We start from the raw sequence: 17,971 nt of genomic DNA, 5'->3' as shown, positions 1-17,971 counted from the left end.
TTCTCAGGACCATGTCCCTAAATTTTTCATTGTGGGAGTAATTCCACTGATTATTACATGACTTTGGCACTGCCACCAAAATGAAAAATAGCAGCATTAATCACCAAAAACATATTTTTTTTATTCCAGAATTGAACCATATCCTAGTGACATTCTCAGACTCTCATCAGTTGCTGTCTATTTTCTTTAACCTGGAAATCTTCCCTTATCTGATGCCCGCACTTATGTTGTTATAATCAATGAGAAAAAGGAAAATACAAATAGTTCTGAAAACTACACATTTTACCATCTAGCTGCATTTCTCTGGAGACTTTGTTCACGTCATCCTGTGATCGTCCATCAGTAATAACAACCAAAACCTTTGGAATGCCCCTTCTCATGCCTGCCTCTCCAGTAAACAAGACTTCTCTTGCATGCTTAATGGCTTTGCCTGAAACAGAAAAAAATTGACAACATACTTACTTTCACTGTGACATAAACCCAATCTCTATTGGATTGGATATGCTTCTCACAGCATATGTTAGACATCAATAAAAAGAACTTGCTGGGTCCTGAGTAGTCTGTAAATTAGTGTGTTCTGTAGTTATTAAAACAGAGTCTGAGAAAAGTTTAATTATGACCCTAACCTATGAAAATTTGCATAATTCAGGCATCTGTTTTGCAACCCAGAAAGTAAGGATCAAGAATATTGTGTGAGAGGAAAAGGTGTTCTGTGCAGAGAGAACAAAATCTTCCAGAATTGTAGGGCACAGTCCAGGAAACAAATTGAAAGTGCCATTGAAGCATTTTCTTGAGTAAATGGAACATGTGTTATTTTGTTACTACTCAAACAAGACGCAACGCAACAGCTGCAAGAAATTTCTGTGCAGTCTGTGAATAATAAAACATAGGCTTCCAAATAAAACAGATTTTAATCCTTTTAGCACTCATGTTTAATTTCTTCACATCAGAGAGCTTAAGTGATTAATTAAAATGTAAATATACTCAGTTAACAGACATATTCTCCTAGCCCAGTCTTACATATAACATTGAGGTGGAACTGTCTTGGTTTATGCCAGAACAGATCTACTCTGCAAGCTCCCTCCCACCTCCACTCCCCTCCCATTTTTCCATATCAATCTGATTTCATATTACTCCCCATTTCACTTGCCATAATCCCCAGTCATTCACTTCTTCCTAGCTGCCTCACTCCCTTCTTCCCTGATCCTTGCCATTGCTGTTGGATAGAGGGATGAATATGCAAGCAGCAGTGGCAGAAGGGCGTAACTGCAGATTATGGAAAACTTTCTAACTTCACAATACAACCTTTCACCTCCAATGTGGAGATAGCATGTTCTCACTGATTTTACACTGATAAATGAAACTGTTTTCCAAATGGAAAAGAAATCATGCAGAGTAGCAGCGAGAAACTCTGCATCATAATCATGATCTTTCTCACCTGTTTTTGTATTTCCTCCTTTGTAGGCTATTCGGTGAATAGCTTCAAGTAGAGTCTCTTTTGTTTTGTATGCATTCAGTTTGAACTCTGTCCTGGGATCATCACTGAACTGAATTATTGCCACCTATGTACACAGAAGATGTGTTCATACTAAAGCACCATCCAGCGTACAAAGCAAAAACAATTGAATCAGCACATTGAAACCAAGGATTTCACAGCACTGTAGAATCTGTAGACCATGTGGCTTTAAATAAACGTACCTATAAGTTTCCTTATCAATATAATTTTTAGCTTCTTTAGAAATAAACACCACAGTGAGTACCAATTCAAATTACAACCAACCTTAACAAAATTTACATTTCATTAGAATGATTCGGGGAAATCTGAAATATTACTTAGCCTTTATGACTAGCAAAATTCATACCACAAATTTAACCATATGCTGTGAATAAAAGACGATAATGACAAAAAAAGGTGTCCTGAAGCAGATTATATTTTCAAAAGAACTGTGAAATGATGCCAATTGCTTCTTGATTCATTTCACTTCTGGTGCTACTCTAAAATACCCTGTCAAGACCATGTGCTTTCCATCTCTTTACATGTTGATTACCTGTGTTCCATCAGGCCCAATCTTATCCAAAGCTCCAACAGTGCTATAGAGAAAGTTGACTATCTTATTGAAATTGTCATCTCCGATACTCCATGACCCATCCACCAGGAACGCCAGGTCAGCTTTGGCTGCTTTACACACTGAGAAAAGAAAAGCAAGTATTTTGGAATTAAAACAACGCCTCAGCTCCTCATACGAAATATGAAATCTCATAAATCACTTAGGAAAATGCAACTGTCATGAACAGCCCTCACGTAATGTCAGTTAATTGGTTTAGCAAATAGACTTGGTTTAGCAAATAGACTTGCTGGCATTGATTTCAGATCAGATGTAGAACCAGCTGGGCTCTGCAAGTGGTGAGTGGTCTGCACTGACAGATCCCTTCGCAGAATATATTTCAAGGCCATAACGGTTCTTTACATGGTTCTTTTTATTTTTATTTAGGTTAAGTGAAGTGACACATGAACTTGTAGAATCCCAGACTCCTAGCAGGACACATTAAGCAATACAAGAGAATCTGAAGTGTGGAGGTTCCCAGTGGGAAACCAGTCCATTCAAAAAGTTACCCTAAAGTCTGCAGGGCCTAATGGTTGCTTCTTTAACTGCACTATTTAGGAGCAACATAGGCATCCCTCATCTGATCTTTTTCCAGTACGTTCTTATGCAAAATGCCTTGCAGAACTATATATCTGCTCAAACAGGTAGCTCACTCTCCCTTAGGAAATGGGAAATCTTCAATGTGCTACAGAATCCAAATATTTTACTTGGTGTTTGAAACAGTCTCAAAGCAAAGTTAAGTTCTGCAGAATATTTCATCTTGAAGAAAAATGTTCATCTAAATCCAGAGAACAGGACAGGAAGATATATAAATTATTTTTCATTTTCTGGTAATTATTCCTTGACTTAAAAAAATAAAATAAACCTATTGCCATGCAGTTCTAAAATACATACACAAAAAATTTTCCCTGCACTTATGAACTAAATTCTCAGCTACCATATGTCAGCTTGATCCACCAACTTCTAAGCTGACAGACTTGACCCTTGATCTTCCACAAAACGCTTCCCTCACAGAAATGTTTATGAGACTTTGTACAAAATGCTACATGTTCAAATGATAAATAGAAGGAAGTCTACATTTAAAGAGTGAAGATACTGAACATGTCCAACAGTCTTCTCATTACTTAAAGTAGATACATTTTTAAAAATCATGCTGATTCAGAAGTATAACTACGCTAGGATGTCTGCTTCAGTTGCAAAATATGCATGGTTTAGGAAAAATAAAATCTCACACATATTAGCCCTCCTCTCTGCAACTTTCAACAATACAATCATGATGTCAGATTTTCAGCTCATTATATTTAAGCCAGCTGCCTTAACAGTGTTCCTGTAGCAAATACATTTTGAAATCAGATCCCCACAGGCCTAAAGTAGTGTCAGAAGCAGAAAAACATTGCATCAACACCTCAAAAATCATTCTAAACCCACACATGCAACACTTACCCTCTTTCGCAGGAGGGATTGTAGGTGGTGGTGGTGGTGTTGAAGGTGTTGTCGGAGGTTGAGTTGGAAATGGTACTGGAGAATAAAAAGAAGGAAAAATTAAAAATAATACTTTAATGCCCAATGTATTTTATGTAACCATGGAAGGGTTCACTTGAAGAGAAATATTATAACTATTATTTACCCTAAAAGAAAGCATTGTGGTGTTTAGTAATATTCTACGAGAAGAAGGGCATCACTAAGATGGAAAATGAGCTTGAAGAAAGAAAGATAAAAGATCCTCTGTTCATCCTGCATTTTGTTTTGCAGTATTTTGAACTCATGAGAGCAGGACCTTGCCTTCATAAAAAGCTGTAAGGGATTTTTTTGCTTGCATTGTGTAATTGAGAATAATAATAAAAAGGTTGACTTGCGTGTTTGCTTTAAAACACCTAAGTAGATTTGGTATCAGGGTCCCATTTAACTGTAAATTACTCAGACACTAGTGAAATTTTACTGAATAATGAGCTGTAGGATACAAAACTTTCTCTGTTTTTCCATTTGCTTCACTTTTCTGGATTTTTTTTTTCCCCAAAAGTCACAGATTTTTCAGAGTATCCCTTAGTGGGCCTTTTTATGAAGAAAGCTAAACCATTCTCCATTTCACTCCCATTAAGAAGCCAAATACAGTCAATGCCTGAGTCTTCACATACTAATACACAGAACTAGTGGAAGAATCCTGCACCTCTGTGGAGGAGTCACGATGTAGTTGGAAAATTAAAAACTCAGCTAAAGGAAACTGTGTAGGAATAGGATGTCTGTGGGGAAAGTGCAAAACGCAAGAGGCAGTCAAGCATTATCACTGCTGGCTGAACTCTGATCTGTGTTACTCACATGTTGTCTCCATGATGCTTACAGCAGGGCCCTCTATCTCCTGAAGTTGTGTATGGACACTGATTTTATATTCAGTTCCAGGCATCAGCTCAAAGAAACAATGTCTAGGTGTCCCTCCACCAAGATTTACTTCTCGCTTTTTCCCATCTGTAATTATAAAATCATTAAAACATTTCTTTACTGTTTTATTGAATAATGCAATTTAAGTTTGAAATAAAATGGGACAGAACAGTAGTTGAAGGACAAATGGTTGATATAAATTAACAAACTACATGCTGCCTTATTTCTGGAAATATCTCTCTATTCAGAGGCCTCCACAACATTTTATCCTTCATGCTAAGTATGAGCTGAGGAATGTGTCAGATATCTGCAGGAAAAAAGAATTTCACCCCATGCACTGAAGTTAATAAAAATCACTAATGCTGTCATCAACAGGCTTTGGATCTGGTCCTAAATTATCAGAGTCTAATGAGCAATTGCTGCATTATGTAATTCTACTGCATCCTTTGTCTATGCCTCTGGTTCTCAGAGTCTGTAATGTGCTTAGTAATTGCAAGAGACTGAATTAGATATTGTACTCCAGCTTCCACTAGCAACCACTTAATAAGTTGGTTAAGGTATAGTATTTACTGGGTTCTACTAAACTCTGAATTGCAAAACATGTTGTCAATAGAAAAAGTCCAGGTAGTGAAAATAGCGTAGACATTTTTTAACAATAAGAAGAAAATCTTCAGCATAGTTAATAATCTGCAGCAGAAAGAAGTGAAATAGAAGCAACTAAGCTCACATTTTACAGAGTATGTACAAAAATTGTGAAACAGTCATTCCCTGCCAAGAAAAAGACACCTGATGCTTATCAGAAGGTGTTACAGTAGTATAAAAAGAATTGATCATGAGACACACACCCAGTCTGACAATCAAAACTCTTCATGACAGAAGTTAATAAGAAGCAATTATTCACGCGTTAGCTCAGTTCTGATCATATTTAGGCTCTTTTGGCTCAGTTAAAACAATTCTGTCAGTTCTATATGCTGAAAGCAGAATGCTGGCTAGCTCCCAGATGAGAAGGCAATCTGTGCTGTCTTGTGCTAGCCAAGCTCTCTGCTTTCTGAACAGCTTGTCTGTATTCCACACCTTCAAATGAACCATATCACCACTCATTTGCCATTCCACAGAAAGGTCACTGTTTTTTTGCAACCAAATTAGTTTTATTTTTCATGATATCTTTGATAGATCCCATTAAATGTTATTAACTGCACTTCTCTCAAGTTATCCAAGCTTTTAATTTATTGCCAATCAAAACATATCTTTACTGGGGCTAAGAGAGTTAGCATGCACAAATAGTGACTTCTCCATAACCTCTGATGGCTAGACCTGAGAATCAGTGAAATGGAAGGGGCTGTAATTCACCTTCTACATAGTCAGCGCTAAAAGCATCAAGACACCATGTGTTGACACATAAAAATATCTCCTGTTCATCCAGATGAGTAACATTACTAGAAGTTATAATTAACAATCAACAGAATGAGAGCAGACAAAACTGGACACCCTTCTGAAACTGTGAGCACGGTCTGGATTCAACCAGAGCTTTCCCTATCTTTCTCCCTTCCTCTCATGCCTATCCAAATCCTAATGAGCTATCACTGATGGTTTATTTATAATACTGGATGTATTCAGTTTATCCTTTATCCATCTACTGTCCCTCACACCAATGAAAAACTCAGGTAATTACCTATCTTCTACTGATAGATAAAACTCCCTCCCGTAAAAAGGACAAGTTATCAACATCTGTTAGATTTTAAAAGGATGGGACTACTTCTACCCCTGAAACTTTTCCACAACTCTTTTCAGCCCATCATTTCCAGTATTTCAGAAGTCATTCTATAGGTCTGAGTGCAAACAATTTCTTAAGTTATGCAATTCCATTCTTTGGACTAGGTTGTATCTGCATATCAAATGATTTAGTAACTTACCCACAAGTGATTCTATAACTACCCTGTATGCAGTTGCATGCCTGTGAAGCTGCCACTGAGCACAGAGGCTAGTCATACGGACTTGATAAGAATCCAAATTTGTCACACCCAGGTACACTGAAAATTAAATACCAAAAGATTAGATTTACACCTCTAATAAGGCACACAAGAAATAAACAGTAAACACTTTGATAACTTCAGTTGCTTCAAATAATTATAACAATATCCTTACAATGGTAACATATTTGTCAAAATCTAATTTCCAATTGAGCTGTAGATATATAAAGACTAAATTTTATTACTTGTATGGAGCTCAAAAAACGAAAGACTACAGACTTTCCATTAAGGAAATTTGTTTCTACAACTAGACGGTAAATAACTTTGGGTGATAAATAACATCTGCTTTATGACCCCTGTCTTGCTACCATCCAGTTACTGGTACAGGTACAAAGCCTGATACAGTTTGATTTAAGAAAAAGAGACTTTAGTTTCAGGAAAACAAATTGCACACAACTGAGAAAGTCCTCCACAGGAACATTCATTCAGGGAGCTGCACAAAGCCATAGTTATAGGAGAAAAAAAAGCTTGTAGAGATCTGAACAGCATGAAATCATTCTTACAGGTTTTGGCTACGCCTGTTAAGGCATCACTGAAGCCTGTTGAGTATGAAGCAAATACTTTAACACTGTACTCCGTTCCACTGAAGAGATTTAGAATGAGAATGGTATTAATATCATCCCCTACGAAGGTCTCCAATGCAGGACCAGGAACTGCAAAAATATGAAATAAATAATCATTTAATCATTCATTGAATTCACAGGTATTTAAAACCTTAGGACACATCCAAAATTACGTGTGCCTTTTCTTCCCCATCATACACAAAAACAAAGACACTCTGCTCAGTCCTTGCATGGAAAGAAGCCACAACACACTTGGGAAATTCAGCAGTGGGATTCATTAGGGCAGGGCTAGACACTGGCATCTGTTAAGACCCTTTTGTTCTGCTTCAGAGACTTACTACTGCCCTAAATAGGCAGCCAAAGGTCTCCTCAGTTTGATGGTGTGCCAGGACCAACAGGGGGGACAGCAGATGCCAGCCAGCAATACAGTCCCTAAGGGGTTCTTACACAACAGCATCATTTAACATTGTGCAAAAATAATAATGAAAATAGAAAAGAATATAACTGTCCAAAATCAAAACTGCAAACAGCCTCTTTGTCACCTCTCTGTTGTTCTTGATACGCTTCAGGAACCATGCAAAAGCACTGCCTTTGGACAGTATTTGCATCCTTTAATGGTTTCAGCCTCAAAGGACTGTGTTTTCCTAAAGATATTTAAAGGAATTTGGGTGCTTCATCTAGCCACAATGTGCAGGTGGGCAAAGGATGTAGCACTGACAAAATGGGCAATGAGTAAAATCTCAAGTTTTTGGGAGGTGTAGAAAGGCAGCAAAATTCAAGGAAACTAAAACTTTGTGTTAAGGGGAAGGAGGTTGAAAGAAAGGAATAGGAAGAGAGCAAAGGTAGTCTCTGAAATAAATAGAGCCATGGTAAAAACCCATAAAAGGCCAAACTGAAAGAGTTGGGTTTGATCAGCTTAAAGATGGGAAGTCTAAGGGAGAATCTTACTGCTACCTAATGGGACAGAGTAGAGAGGACAGAGATGAAATGTCTTCTGAGACAAACAGAAAGATAGTAAGAGAACACAGTCAAAACTTGCAACACGGGAAATTCTGATTGTATTTTAATAGAGACAATTTCACAGTAAGAGTAATCCAAAACTGGAATAGATGTCTAGAGAGGTTTTGAAATCTCCATCCTTGGAGGTATTACAAACTTAACTGGACAAGGACCAGTGAAACCTGTTCCAAGTTGGCCCTGTTTTGATCAAGGAGTTTGACCAGATGCTCTCCAGAGATCCCTTCCAACCTGCATCACTCTGTCACTACAAAACGTTCATATTCAAAACCTGAGACATCTCAATTAACAGCACTTTCAAGGAAAAGTTGCCAAATTCAGGAAAAGATGACGTCAAGACATTGCTAGGTGAAAAACAAACATTAAAAAAAAAGTATCAGATTAAAAACTCACTGTTGATAGGTTTATAGACAATTCTGTAACCCATTGTTGTTGATGGTGGGGCATCCCAGCTGAGGCGTAATCTGTTGTACCATTCATCAGAGACCCGTAAATTTCTAGGAGCAGATAGGGGTACTAAAACGAAACCAAACAGAGCTTTTACAAGTTTTTCTCATACAAACACATGCAAAAAACTCAACACATCCACGTGAAAATGGTATACAGTGCTCTCAGACTTTCAGGTAAAAATGCCAGAATGAAATTCTTTAATCAAATTCTTCCCTGGCATTACATCAGTGGATTAATGTCAATAGATTTTAGAAAGTAATACCAAGTTATACCAAGGATTAATTATAAACTTTACTCAGCAAACAATGGATTTTCAAATTAATTACCAGCTTTGTTCCTACAGTTTAAGAACATAATAGAATTCACAGACAATTATTTCTTATTGATATAGTTTCTTTCATTCCAAGTGCACTTAAGTTTTAATGTATAAATCACGCTCTCCTGAACAATTAATGCATTCAAACAGAATCAAAGGAATGATTTACAAGTGATTTAAGTGTCTGCACAAATAACATGTCAATGGAGGCAGAAATTATGTAAATTAGGAGAATAATTCATTAAAATTATACTATCATGACTAGCAGTGCACAATGAGATGATTTTTCACCAATATACAGTAGAGAGGGAACTTAAGCTACAGCTGAGTAATCTTTTGGTACTTGGTCAGAACTCTAGAGATAATCCAATCACTTTTATAAAAAATTCAGCAGCATTTTTAATTACCTTTAGGAAGTAATGATCTCACACAAAAGAAAATCCAACAGTACAATGCTTGGTTTGATACTATCCCAGCAGGCATTGTTTACTTTGTTTTCAGCATTAGTTGGCTTGTCCTCACTGAGCTATCTATCACGGCCTTACCAGCTTTATTATTCCACAAGTTTATGCAAACTCACAGTATTTGAATATAAAAACGTACTACTTGTCAGTTAGAAGCAATCCATTGTTTATGAATCAATAAACTGAGGTTAATATAAAGCCTGAATCATATAAGTCATGCAAAATAAGGCCATAGTTATACTAAAATAAACTACTACAGACAAGAAAAAAAGGCCAAAAAAGGAAATCTTTCTTCATGCATATCCTGGCCAAAGACATCCAGAAAGTTTGCACTCACAAGTTTTGCCTGGAGCTGAGACACTGACTCCTTCCCCATCAGAATAGATGGGAGTGATGGTGACTTTGTATTCTGTATCAGACAGCAGAGGCTGAAGCAGAAGAGAGTTTTGTCTCCCAGGCACCATTATCTGGGTGGTCAGGAAAAAAGAAACAATCAAGTTTAATGACTAAGGCCAAAACCTATTTTTATCTTGCAAGAAAAGCTCTCACTTGTTTTCACACTCCAGGATACATTCAAAATACTTCCAAGTTTGGCAAGTGATACATGGAAGGAATTTCATCTAGTGCACCCAGGTGCTGAGACTTGTCAAAAAAAGTACTTAATTCGTTGACCAAACCAGGACAAAACCACCTAAACACATATCCATGAAAAATTCCCATGCTTCCATACATACACTCAAAACACACATACCAAATTTCTGAAAAATCAATAACCAACTTCTTTAATTTTTTTAGGGAGAGAGGATGCAAGGACTGAGAACTCTCTCTTTTCCACATGTGCACATCGGAGGAGATCTACAGAATAATATAGTTTTCAGCAGTGACAAACATTCATGGCTTTCAGAGAGAGAAAAAATGTGATGCATTTACTATGTACAGCATGCCCAAAAACATGCATGCAGTTTAGGGCTTGACTCTTGTGTGGTGAAAAGTATTTGATTACATTTCCTAGTCCCTGATTTTCAGCCAACTGCAAGGATTAGAAAGTTTATTAATATTTTTTATGGAAAGGAAGGAGTAACTTACATTTATATCACTGCAACCACAGCCAAAAAACTTAAGCACCCACCACAGAACTGTCATGCTTTATTATATTTAAGCCCAAATTCCACAGAACTTTTGGGTTCTCTGTAAGAGATGTACTTAAGACATATAAACACTCCCCTAAAAACTGAACAACCATGTCAATTTATTGACACCTGTGTTGGACCTCTTTCCTGAAGCCACATGATAGAACCCATTCCTTCCATTTTAAATGTGCTTAATTTTAAGCACAATCTTGCATCATTCCTTATTCACCAGTTATGCATGTGATTAATTTCAAAGATGAAGCATGTGGTTATTCTGGTTGCTGAATTGTGACCAAAGACAGTAATGCTTGAGAGTGTACTTAAAATAATTTGCAGCATTAGAGCCAAGGTACTTACCTAATCTTACAAATCTGTAACTGTCTTTAATGAGCTTTTGAGTCAACTAATATCCTTCTGATATACAGATTTTCTTTCCTATAATTTCCTTTTAAAATAATAGTTGTTGAATACCAAAGCAGAACCATATCATCCAACTGAATTTGATTAAGCTTCCCAGAGATGAAATCTAGCATCTTAATTTCAGAAAGTGTGGTTTATTGTTGAAAGAACAGTACAGTTTGTGCCACTGTGTTATGCAAGTTTGCCACCATATCATATATCTAATGTCGAGGTAAATTCATAATGCATCTTTTCCAGTCCAAATGCAAACCAACTTATTGAAAATTCCTTTTCAGGCTATAGTTGAAAGAGATGGCTAAAAAGTAATTTTCTACCCAGGTCTCTTAAAAGATGAACGAAACCAAAATTTAAAAAAGACCAATTCATATTTTTCTAGAAAGAAAAGATACTCAACTAACTTGTCTTTTAGCTATGACTTCTTTAAACATCTGTGTGACTGGACCATGATCTTATATTTGACTGCAATCGCCCGCAGTGCAGCATGTGTTATATGATAAAAAAATTTGAAGTTCAGTCTCACAGTTATACCAAGCATGAATTGCAACAGAAATGTCATGTAAGCAGGCATTATTCCTAAGCAATCATTAAATAAACCTTTTAAGTTTATGAAGCCATTCACAAAATCCATACAGACCGTTCTTACCGCTTCTTCAGCACGGTCACCTTGTGCAGTGAGATAGGTCACTCTGAACTGCTGAACGTTGTAATCTGAAATGTCCCATGTCACCCTCAAACTTGAGGTTGTTTCATCATCTATAACAAGGTTTCTGATTCCTGTTCGAAAAACTAAAGCCAAAAATTATTTAACTAGTATTCTCTCAACTCCATTTTTAGATTTAAGACTTTGTTAATTATCACCAGGTAGCTGTAACCTCCTTTGAAGTTACAGAGGATGTGCACATCCAGGGGAGGGCACATCCATACAGTTCAGTCATGCTTGGGCTCAGTAATATAAAAACTTTAACCATTTAATAAAATTATAGTTATTCTATGCTGCTGTTAACATACATTACCCCACCTTCTTTGTTTAAATCATTCAGTTTATGGAGCTTTAGAATAATTAAAACTCCACAGCAGCTAGAACACTACACAAGAGAAATAGTCCCAAACTTTTGATCCTTAAAAGTCTGATTTCTAATTCCAAGGAAAATAAACAGAATCCTCAACACTAAGCAAAATAATTAAGTTTCCAAGCTTGTATTTATGAGGGGAAAGAGAAGAGAGAGCTGAATTTTCCAAATTACTCTCTATATTCCTATGTAATATCACTAATAGGACTGAGAGTCCCTAGGCTCCACATCCACACATGGCACATGCAGAAAGCCAGCCACATGCAGAAGATTGTTGCAGGAATGTGATAGTTTGCAACCTTTGTTGGTGATGTCCCTTGCCTGGGGTCTACAGTTCCACAAACTCTGCCATGACAGTGTGCTGACCACATGGACCATCTGGAACTGGTATTATCAGATCCTTGGTAATTTCACAGCTTTTTTCTCCCCTAGAACCCAGTGTACTTGTGGAGAGCCTAGGTTCTTTGCATTCATCATTTAAACTGTTGACATTTATTCCATTTACCTGCTGTGGTGGGCTTAGGAGTTGTTGCACTGTTAGCAGTCATCATGGTAGGTATTGCAGTAGTCCATGCAACTGAAAAACAATACTCAGTTCACTAACAATTCAACAAGTCACAGGAGTCTTCACAATGAAAAAATGTGCTCACACCTACAGGTATCCCACACACTGTAGGCATTTCAGAGACTAGAAGGGAACCATTCATTTAGTTTACTTTAGGCACATATTTGCAGGATTAGCACTCAGATCTACAGATAAAACATAATTAACTGTACAATTAAAGAAAAATGCATACAGTTTCCCATATTTCTCATTGAACAATGCATAATGACATCATTTTGACCACTTGATAAGGATGTCTAATTAATTAAATGGAAAGATTTCTAAGGATGCTTTACTTCTAACCAAGTCAAAAAACAGGAGGTAGGCTCAGCAACACTGGGTAATACCAGTATCATCTGGATTGCTAAGGGCTTCTCAGTTTAACAGAAAGTTCAAGAATAAGCCTGTAATTAAACTACTAAGAATTAAATAAATTTTTGAATTTGCACATGAAAAATATAGTTGTTTACTTAACCAAGTCACTATTAAAAAGAAAAAAAGGCAATAGATAGAGCAATCTACCTGAAATGCTGACCACGGTTTCAAATATAAACTACAAAATGCACTGTACACAATTTTAAGTTTTTTCTTTATCACTTCCGTATTATTATCACAAGATGACTGTGTAAGGTTTTTGGACCACTATTTCATCCAAGAGTTAATTCAACTCTAGTGAGTATAAATCACATAAATAGGAAAGAAAAGGGTATACTGTAAATGCCAAACAACTGAAATGAAATTTTTGTAAGTTATTTACCTTCAAACATTTAACCCACCTCCAAAATCTAATATATCTTCTCATAAGGAAACCTGTTCAAGGACTAAATACTGAAATGTAAGATGGAATTGTATCTACCCAGTTCCAAAAGTTATTAACACCACAGTTCAGATAGGGAGCCAAACCATCATTTTGATTCAATGCTGCCTGTCACATAATGTTAAAGAAGTAAAAAATGCAGACAGCTACACCACCACATACTTTAGTATTACAGCTAAGCAAAGATGGACAATATCTTAAGATGTATACATTAAGTTACAATCACTTAAAAATCTCTAAAAATTACAATAAAGATTTTTTTATCTTACATGTAGCTCCAAGAACAGCAACAATTTCACTTTCACTGTCATCATTAAAAACTGCAAGCAAAGAAACTTCATATTCTGTGTTGGGCAACAAACCCTCAATGACATGACTGTCGGTGTCTCCATTTATGACAACCTAAGTAACACAGCAAAATTAAAGAAAATTAGTACTGCATTTAATTACTTTATATGAATTGACTGAAATGAAAAAAGGAAAATGGATTCTCGTTTAAAATACAGGAAACCAACACTGAGATCTGCGAAAAGAATTTGTTAGCTATGTCAAAATAAAAAGTATCACAAAGTACATCTGAAAAAAACATTCTCAAGAACATTTAAAATATATTTGTTATCTGGTGGCTAGCTTGATTATTCTAATGTGCAGCTTCACACTTTCACTCACAACTAATTAATTGCTGAAGTTGACCACATGCATTTCATTTGAAAATCACTACAATTCAAAGCTTTCATCAATGAAAGCAACATTACATGGTAGATTAACTCTCATACTTTGGCCATTCAAGCGCTGGTACAACAAATGTATTCAGCACCTCCACAACCTTACAAAATACTGGTTCTATACCAGAATTATAATCCAAGTTATGGTACCAAACATCTGAATGCAGTTTCAAAGAACATCTGTTGCAGAGTTGAAGAGTAGGGGAGATGTGCTGATGAGAAGTTTGCTATATGGTGTGATGTTTTAAAATAGTGATTTTCCTTATTTTTACTGATTGCAGCAGCAGAAGATTCATATGTGCAATGTTAACTGTAAGTAGAAGGTTTCACTTCAGATTTTTGTGTCTTGTTTAGTTTATTGAAAAGAATCAACAGATGCTCTCCACTCCCTGCTAATTTAGCCCACAGAGAAGACCACAGAAAAAGAAGACAAATTTCTGAACTTTCAAGGGGAGAGGACAAAAGATAGAACTAGGAATAACAACAAGCACATAACAGCATACATTCTTTACTGTAACCCAGAAATAAAAGGTCACTCTTCATTTTTTTTCTGCTTTTTAGCACTAACACCACATTAAATGCTCCTCACCCATCAGCAATGTGGGTAAGTAAGCCAAGACATGTTTAACTCTCACCACCACCTCCTGACCCCCATCAGCTAATTGGCAAGTTGGGTCTTGGGAGAAAGACAGAGGGAGTGCATGTCATTTCTCTGCATGACTGATCACTTAGCTGGGAAAGAAGTTGAAAGAGGCAACAGCCTGGAGATATTGTGCTATCCTAGGCCTGACCCTTTTAGAGAGGTCATGGAAGGAGAACAAGAAAGCAGCTCAGGTATTTTTAATATATCAATGTACTAAAATATTAGGAACTCCAGCGAATACAATGAACAAGTGGGACCTTAACAGTTCATCTTCTTCATCCTTTATTCCCACAGTCAAAGAACACAGATAACACAAATCTTACTTTAAAATGCACATGGCTTAAAGGGATCTGCTGACAGCTACTCACTGGAACTTAAACAGAAACACATCAGTTCATCTGCTACAGGCAAAGATGTTAGGGGATGACCTGTGTCCACTCATTTATCTGCCAACTTCTCCTTTTCCCTGCTCATTCCTTAGTTTCTTTGTGTCTTACATGACAACTTCTTGGTAGATAAAAGGGAGGGAAGAAGCATGTTAAGCTAGATTTACAGAAAAAATGTCACATAACCTTAGCTGCAACAACTACTTTCTGCCCTAATGGGTGACAAAATGATGCATGAAACCTAGCACCAAAGGGGAAATGTTATCTTCCTCCTGAGTTCTGTACTCAAATACAGAGTTTGCATATGCTGCCTCTATTCACAGTGCTGATGCTAAAAGACCAAGATGTTTGAGAGGGTCATTAAAGACTGAGGAGTACAAAAGCCAAAAGAATGCATAAACAATGACAAGGGAAAGAGGACATAAGACAGACTGCAAAAGATGAAGGTTTGGGAAAGGAAGTATCTGTCTTTTACTACATGGAAAAAGAGAATACAATAGGAAAAGCTAAAGGAATGAAAAAAAATCACTTAAAAATTCAGACTGATAAGAATGGCACTACAGAGAAGATGCACAAAGACCTAGAGCAAACAATAAAGCATGATGGGGGGAAACCAGAAAGAACCTGAAAGAGTAGTAAGGGAATAATCTAGTAGGTTAACTACATGTGAACCGTTCCCTTTGTAACATTACGTAACTAAGGCTTCACAGGCAGTATTACTGTGGTCAGCACATTAGACAAAGGTGGACCCTTATGTGAGGATATTTCTACCCTGATTTAGCTACCATCATGATCTTCACAGTAAAAGGAAGAATATGAAGCTCTAAAAACTCAAGTAGCACCAAACAGCAATGCTAGTTCTACAGCAGTTGGCACATTACAGATTAGATTGATTATTCATAAAATTCTCTTTTTTCCACATGTCCTTTTTACAAAGAAACTGGTATATTGGTTTGATTTTGGCTTAAAGAGCTTTGCAGTGCAGCACATTTTTCTGTAAATCTATCTCCCGTATCTAATTGGCAAAAGTTGCAGCACAGGTGTCCTCAAAACGGACTTTTCTCTTCCAGCACCCTCTGAAAGTCAAGGCAACTCACCTCTTCAGCTTCCCCACCATCCAAAGGAATCCATGCCAGTCTGTAAAAAGCAATATCTGATGAGGTGGGCTTCCAGCTGACTCTAAAACTATCTGTTGATGCTTCATCAATTTCTAAATGCTGGGGAGCTGGAACTCTTTCTGAAAAATATTATGCAAAATAAAAGTGAGAGCAGTTTATTCTCTGAGATTTGCACACACAGAAATGTTAAGCACGTACCTTTTTATTTGTAGTTTGTTACAAATGCCATTAAGATGGGCACTACATAATTCTTCGCACACTTATTAGTACTTTAGAATGGCTGACTCAGGAAATGACCCTTAACCACACAAATGTTTTCATGATGTCAAGGGATTATTCCCATGAGGATACAAGTGGCCCAATAATAATGGAGCAAAGAAGTTGAAAATTCCAATGGAAATAACAGAAAACATTCCATGTATCTGAATTCACAGCCAGAGACACTTGCTGTTACTGCTCTTACTTTCCAGTAAAGGTCTTACTTTCCAGTAAAGCAAGAGTATAAAAATTCTTCTTGGAAAGCCTTCAAAAGTTCAGCAATACTCACTTGTGGTAAAGCTGCCAGTAAGTGGTTCAGATTGTCCTTCATCATATAGGGAGAAAATAGCAACAGTATACTCTGTAAGGGATGTCAGACTGTTTAGAGTATGGGTTGAAACACGACCAACTTCCACCTAGAGAAAGCATAATTTGCAGTAGGTATTGATGATACACTTTTACATTATCGGTGTCTTAAATTCTGATAGGTAATAATGACATGGAAAGATAATTTATGTAACTAGGAGAAAAATTTTGTGAAAATATGAACATGTAGAAATTCAGGGCCACAAAAGCTGACAAAATCAATTAAAATAGACAAACTGGAAAAAAGTAGTTTTTGTTTATGAGAAACTACACAAGAGGAGAATTCAGCCTTAGTAAGCCTAACTCACTAGCTAACATATCAGCACTGTGTGTGAAGGAACTTTTTTTGGACTATTGAATCCAATCCCTTATCACAGATAATAACTGCATAAATCGTTATGTTTAACTCTTGCCAAGAGACAAGATGATGTGAAGTTAACATGATCTTTGCCAGGGATACAAAAACTCCAAGCTATATAAGCTGACAGTTTATCAGTCCAACTATTCAATGTCATGTTAGTTCAGCAGCACAGGCGGAATGCTACCAATGCAGAGCAAACAAAAAAATGACACCTGCTCTTTGAACAGACCTAAAGAAATCTCACACTATAAAGTATATTACTGTAAGCCTGAAATGTTCATGTATCATTGGTGCTGAATACAGTCAGATGTAATACTTAATAATAATTAAGGGCAATAAATAGAAATAACTTGATGTCTTCCTAATTTAAATTTTAAGGGAGCTAACAGAAAGAAAAAACACAAAATACTGCACAGGTATTCATGCTTCTAAACTTGGGAACACTTTCTTCAGGATTAATACAAACATTCCATCATGTATGGATGAAGGGCCTGGTACAGAATCATAGAATCACAGAATGTTAGGGGCGGGAAGAGACCTCCAGAGATCATTGAGCCCAACCCCCTTGCTGATGCATGATCACCTAGGGCAGGCCACCCCAAAATGCATCCAGAAAGATCTTGAAAGTCTCCGGAGAGGGAGACTCCACAACCTCCTGCTGCTAAAAGCTATTATAAAGCACCTTTAGTAATATGATATAACTAAATATAGCATAACTAAATTATGAAATGCAAGAGACTAAGTTAGAACAC

General features: G+C 36.7%; 1 protein-coding gene across 1 annotated transcript in view; it reads right to left on the bottom strand.

Annotated features, from left to right (window-relative positions):
- Positions 1 to 17,971, bottom strand: part of COL14A1 (collagen type XIV alpha 1 chain) — a 95,506-nt gene that overhangs the window by 33,773 nt on the left and 43,762 nt on the right. The window contains exons 16-29 of the mRNA XM_054385286.1: positions 16,782 to 16,908; positions 16,214 to 16,353; positions 13,632 to 13,764; positions 12,447 to 12,518; positions 11,506 to 11,657; positions 9,659 to 9,788; positions 8,485 to 8,607; positions 7,015 to 7,164; positions 6,395 to 6,511; positions 4,422 to 4,568; positions 3,549 to 3,623; positions 2,049 to 2,188; positions 1,439 to 1,562; positions 287 to 430 (exon numbers count right to left, since the gene is read on the bottom strand). Of these exons, the coding sequence (XP_054241261.1) occupies positions 287 to 430; positions 1,439 to 1,562; positions 2,049 to 2,188; positions 3,549 to 3,623; positions 4,422 to 4,568; positions 6,395 to 6,511; positions 7,015 to 7,164; positions 8,485 to 8,607; positions 9,659 to 9,788; positions 11,506 to 11,657; positions 12,447 to 12,518; positions 13,632 to 13,764; positions 16,214 to 16,353; positions 16,782 to 16,908 (1,774 nt within the window). The remainder of the gene's footprint in view (positions 1 to 286; positions 431 to 1,438; positions 1,563 to 2,048; positions 2,189 to 3,548; positions 3,624 to 4,421; positions 4,569 to 6,394; positions 6,512 to 7,014; positions 7,165 to 8,484; positions 8,608 to 9,658; positions 9,789 to 11,505; positions 11,658 to 12,446; positions 12,519 to 13,631; positions 13,765 to 16,213; positions 16,354 to 16,781; positions 16,909 to 17,971) is intronic.

This window comes from Indicator indicator, chromosome 12 (assembly GCF_027791375.1).
Source record: "Indicator indicator isolate 239-I01 chromosome 12, UM_Iind_1.1, whole genome shotgun sequence".
NCBI lineage: Eukaryota > Metazoa > Chordata > Aves > Piciformes > Indicatoridae > Indicator > Indicator indicator.
This window is presented reverse-complemented; position numbering and strand designations above follow the sequence as displayed.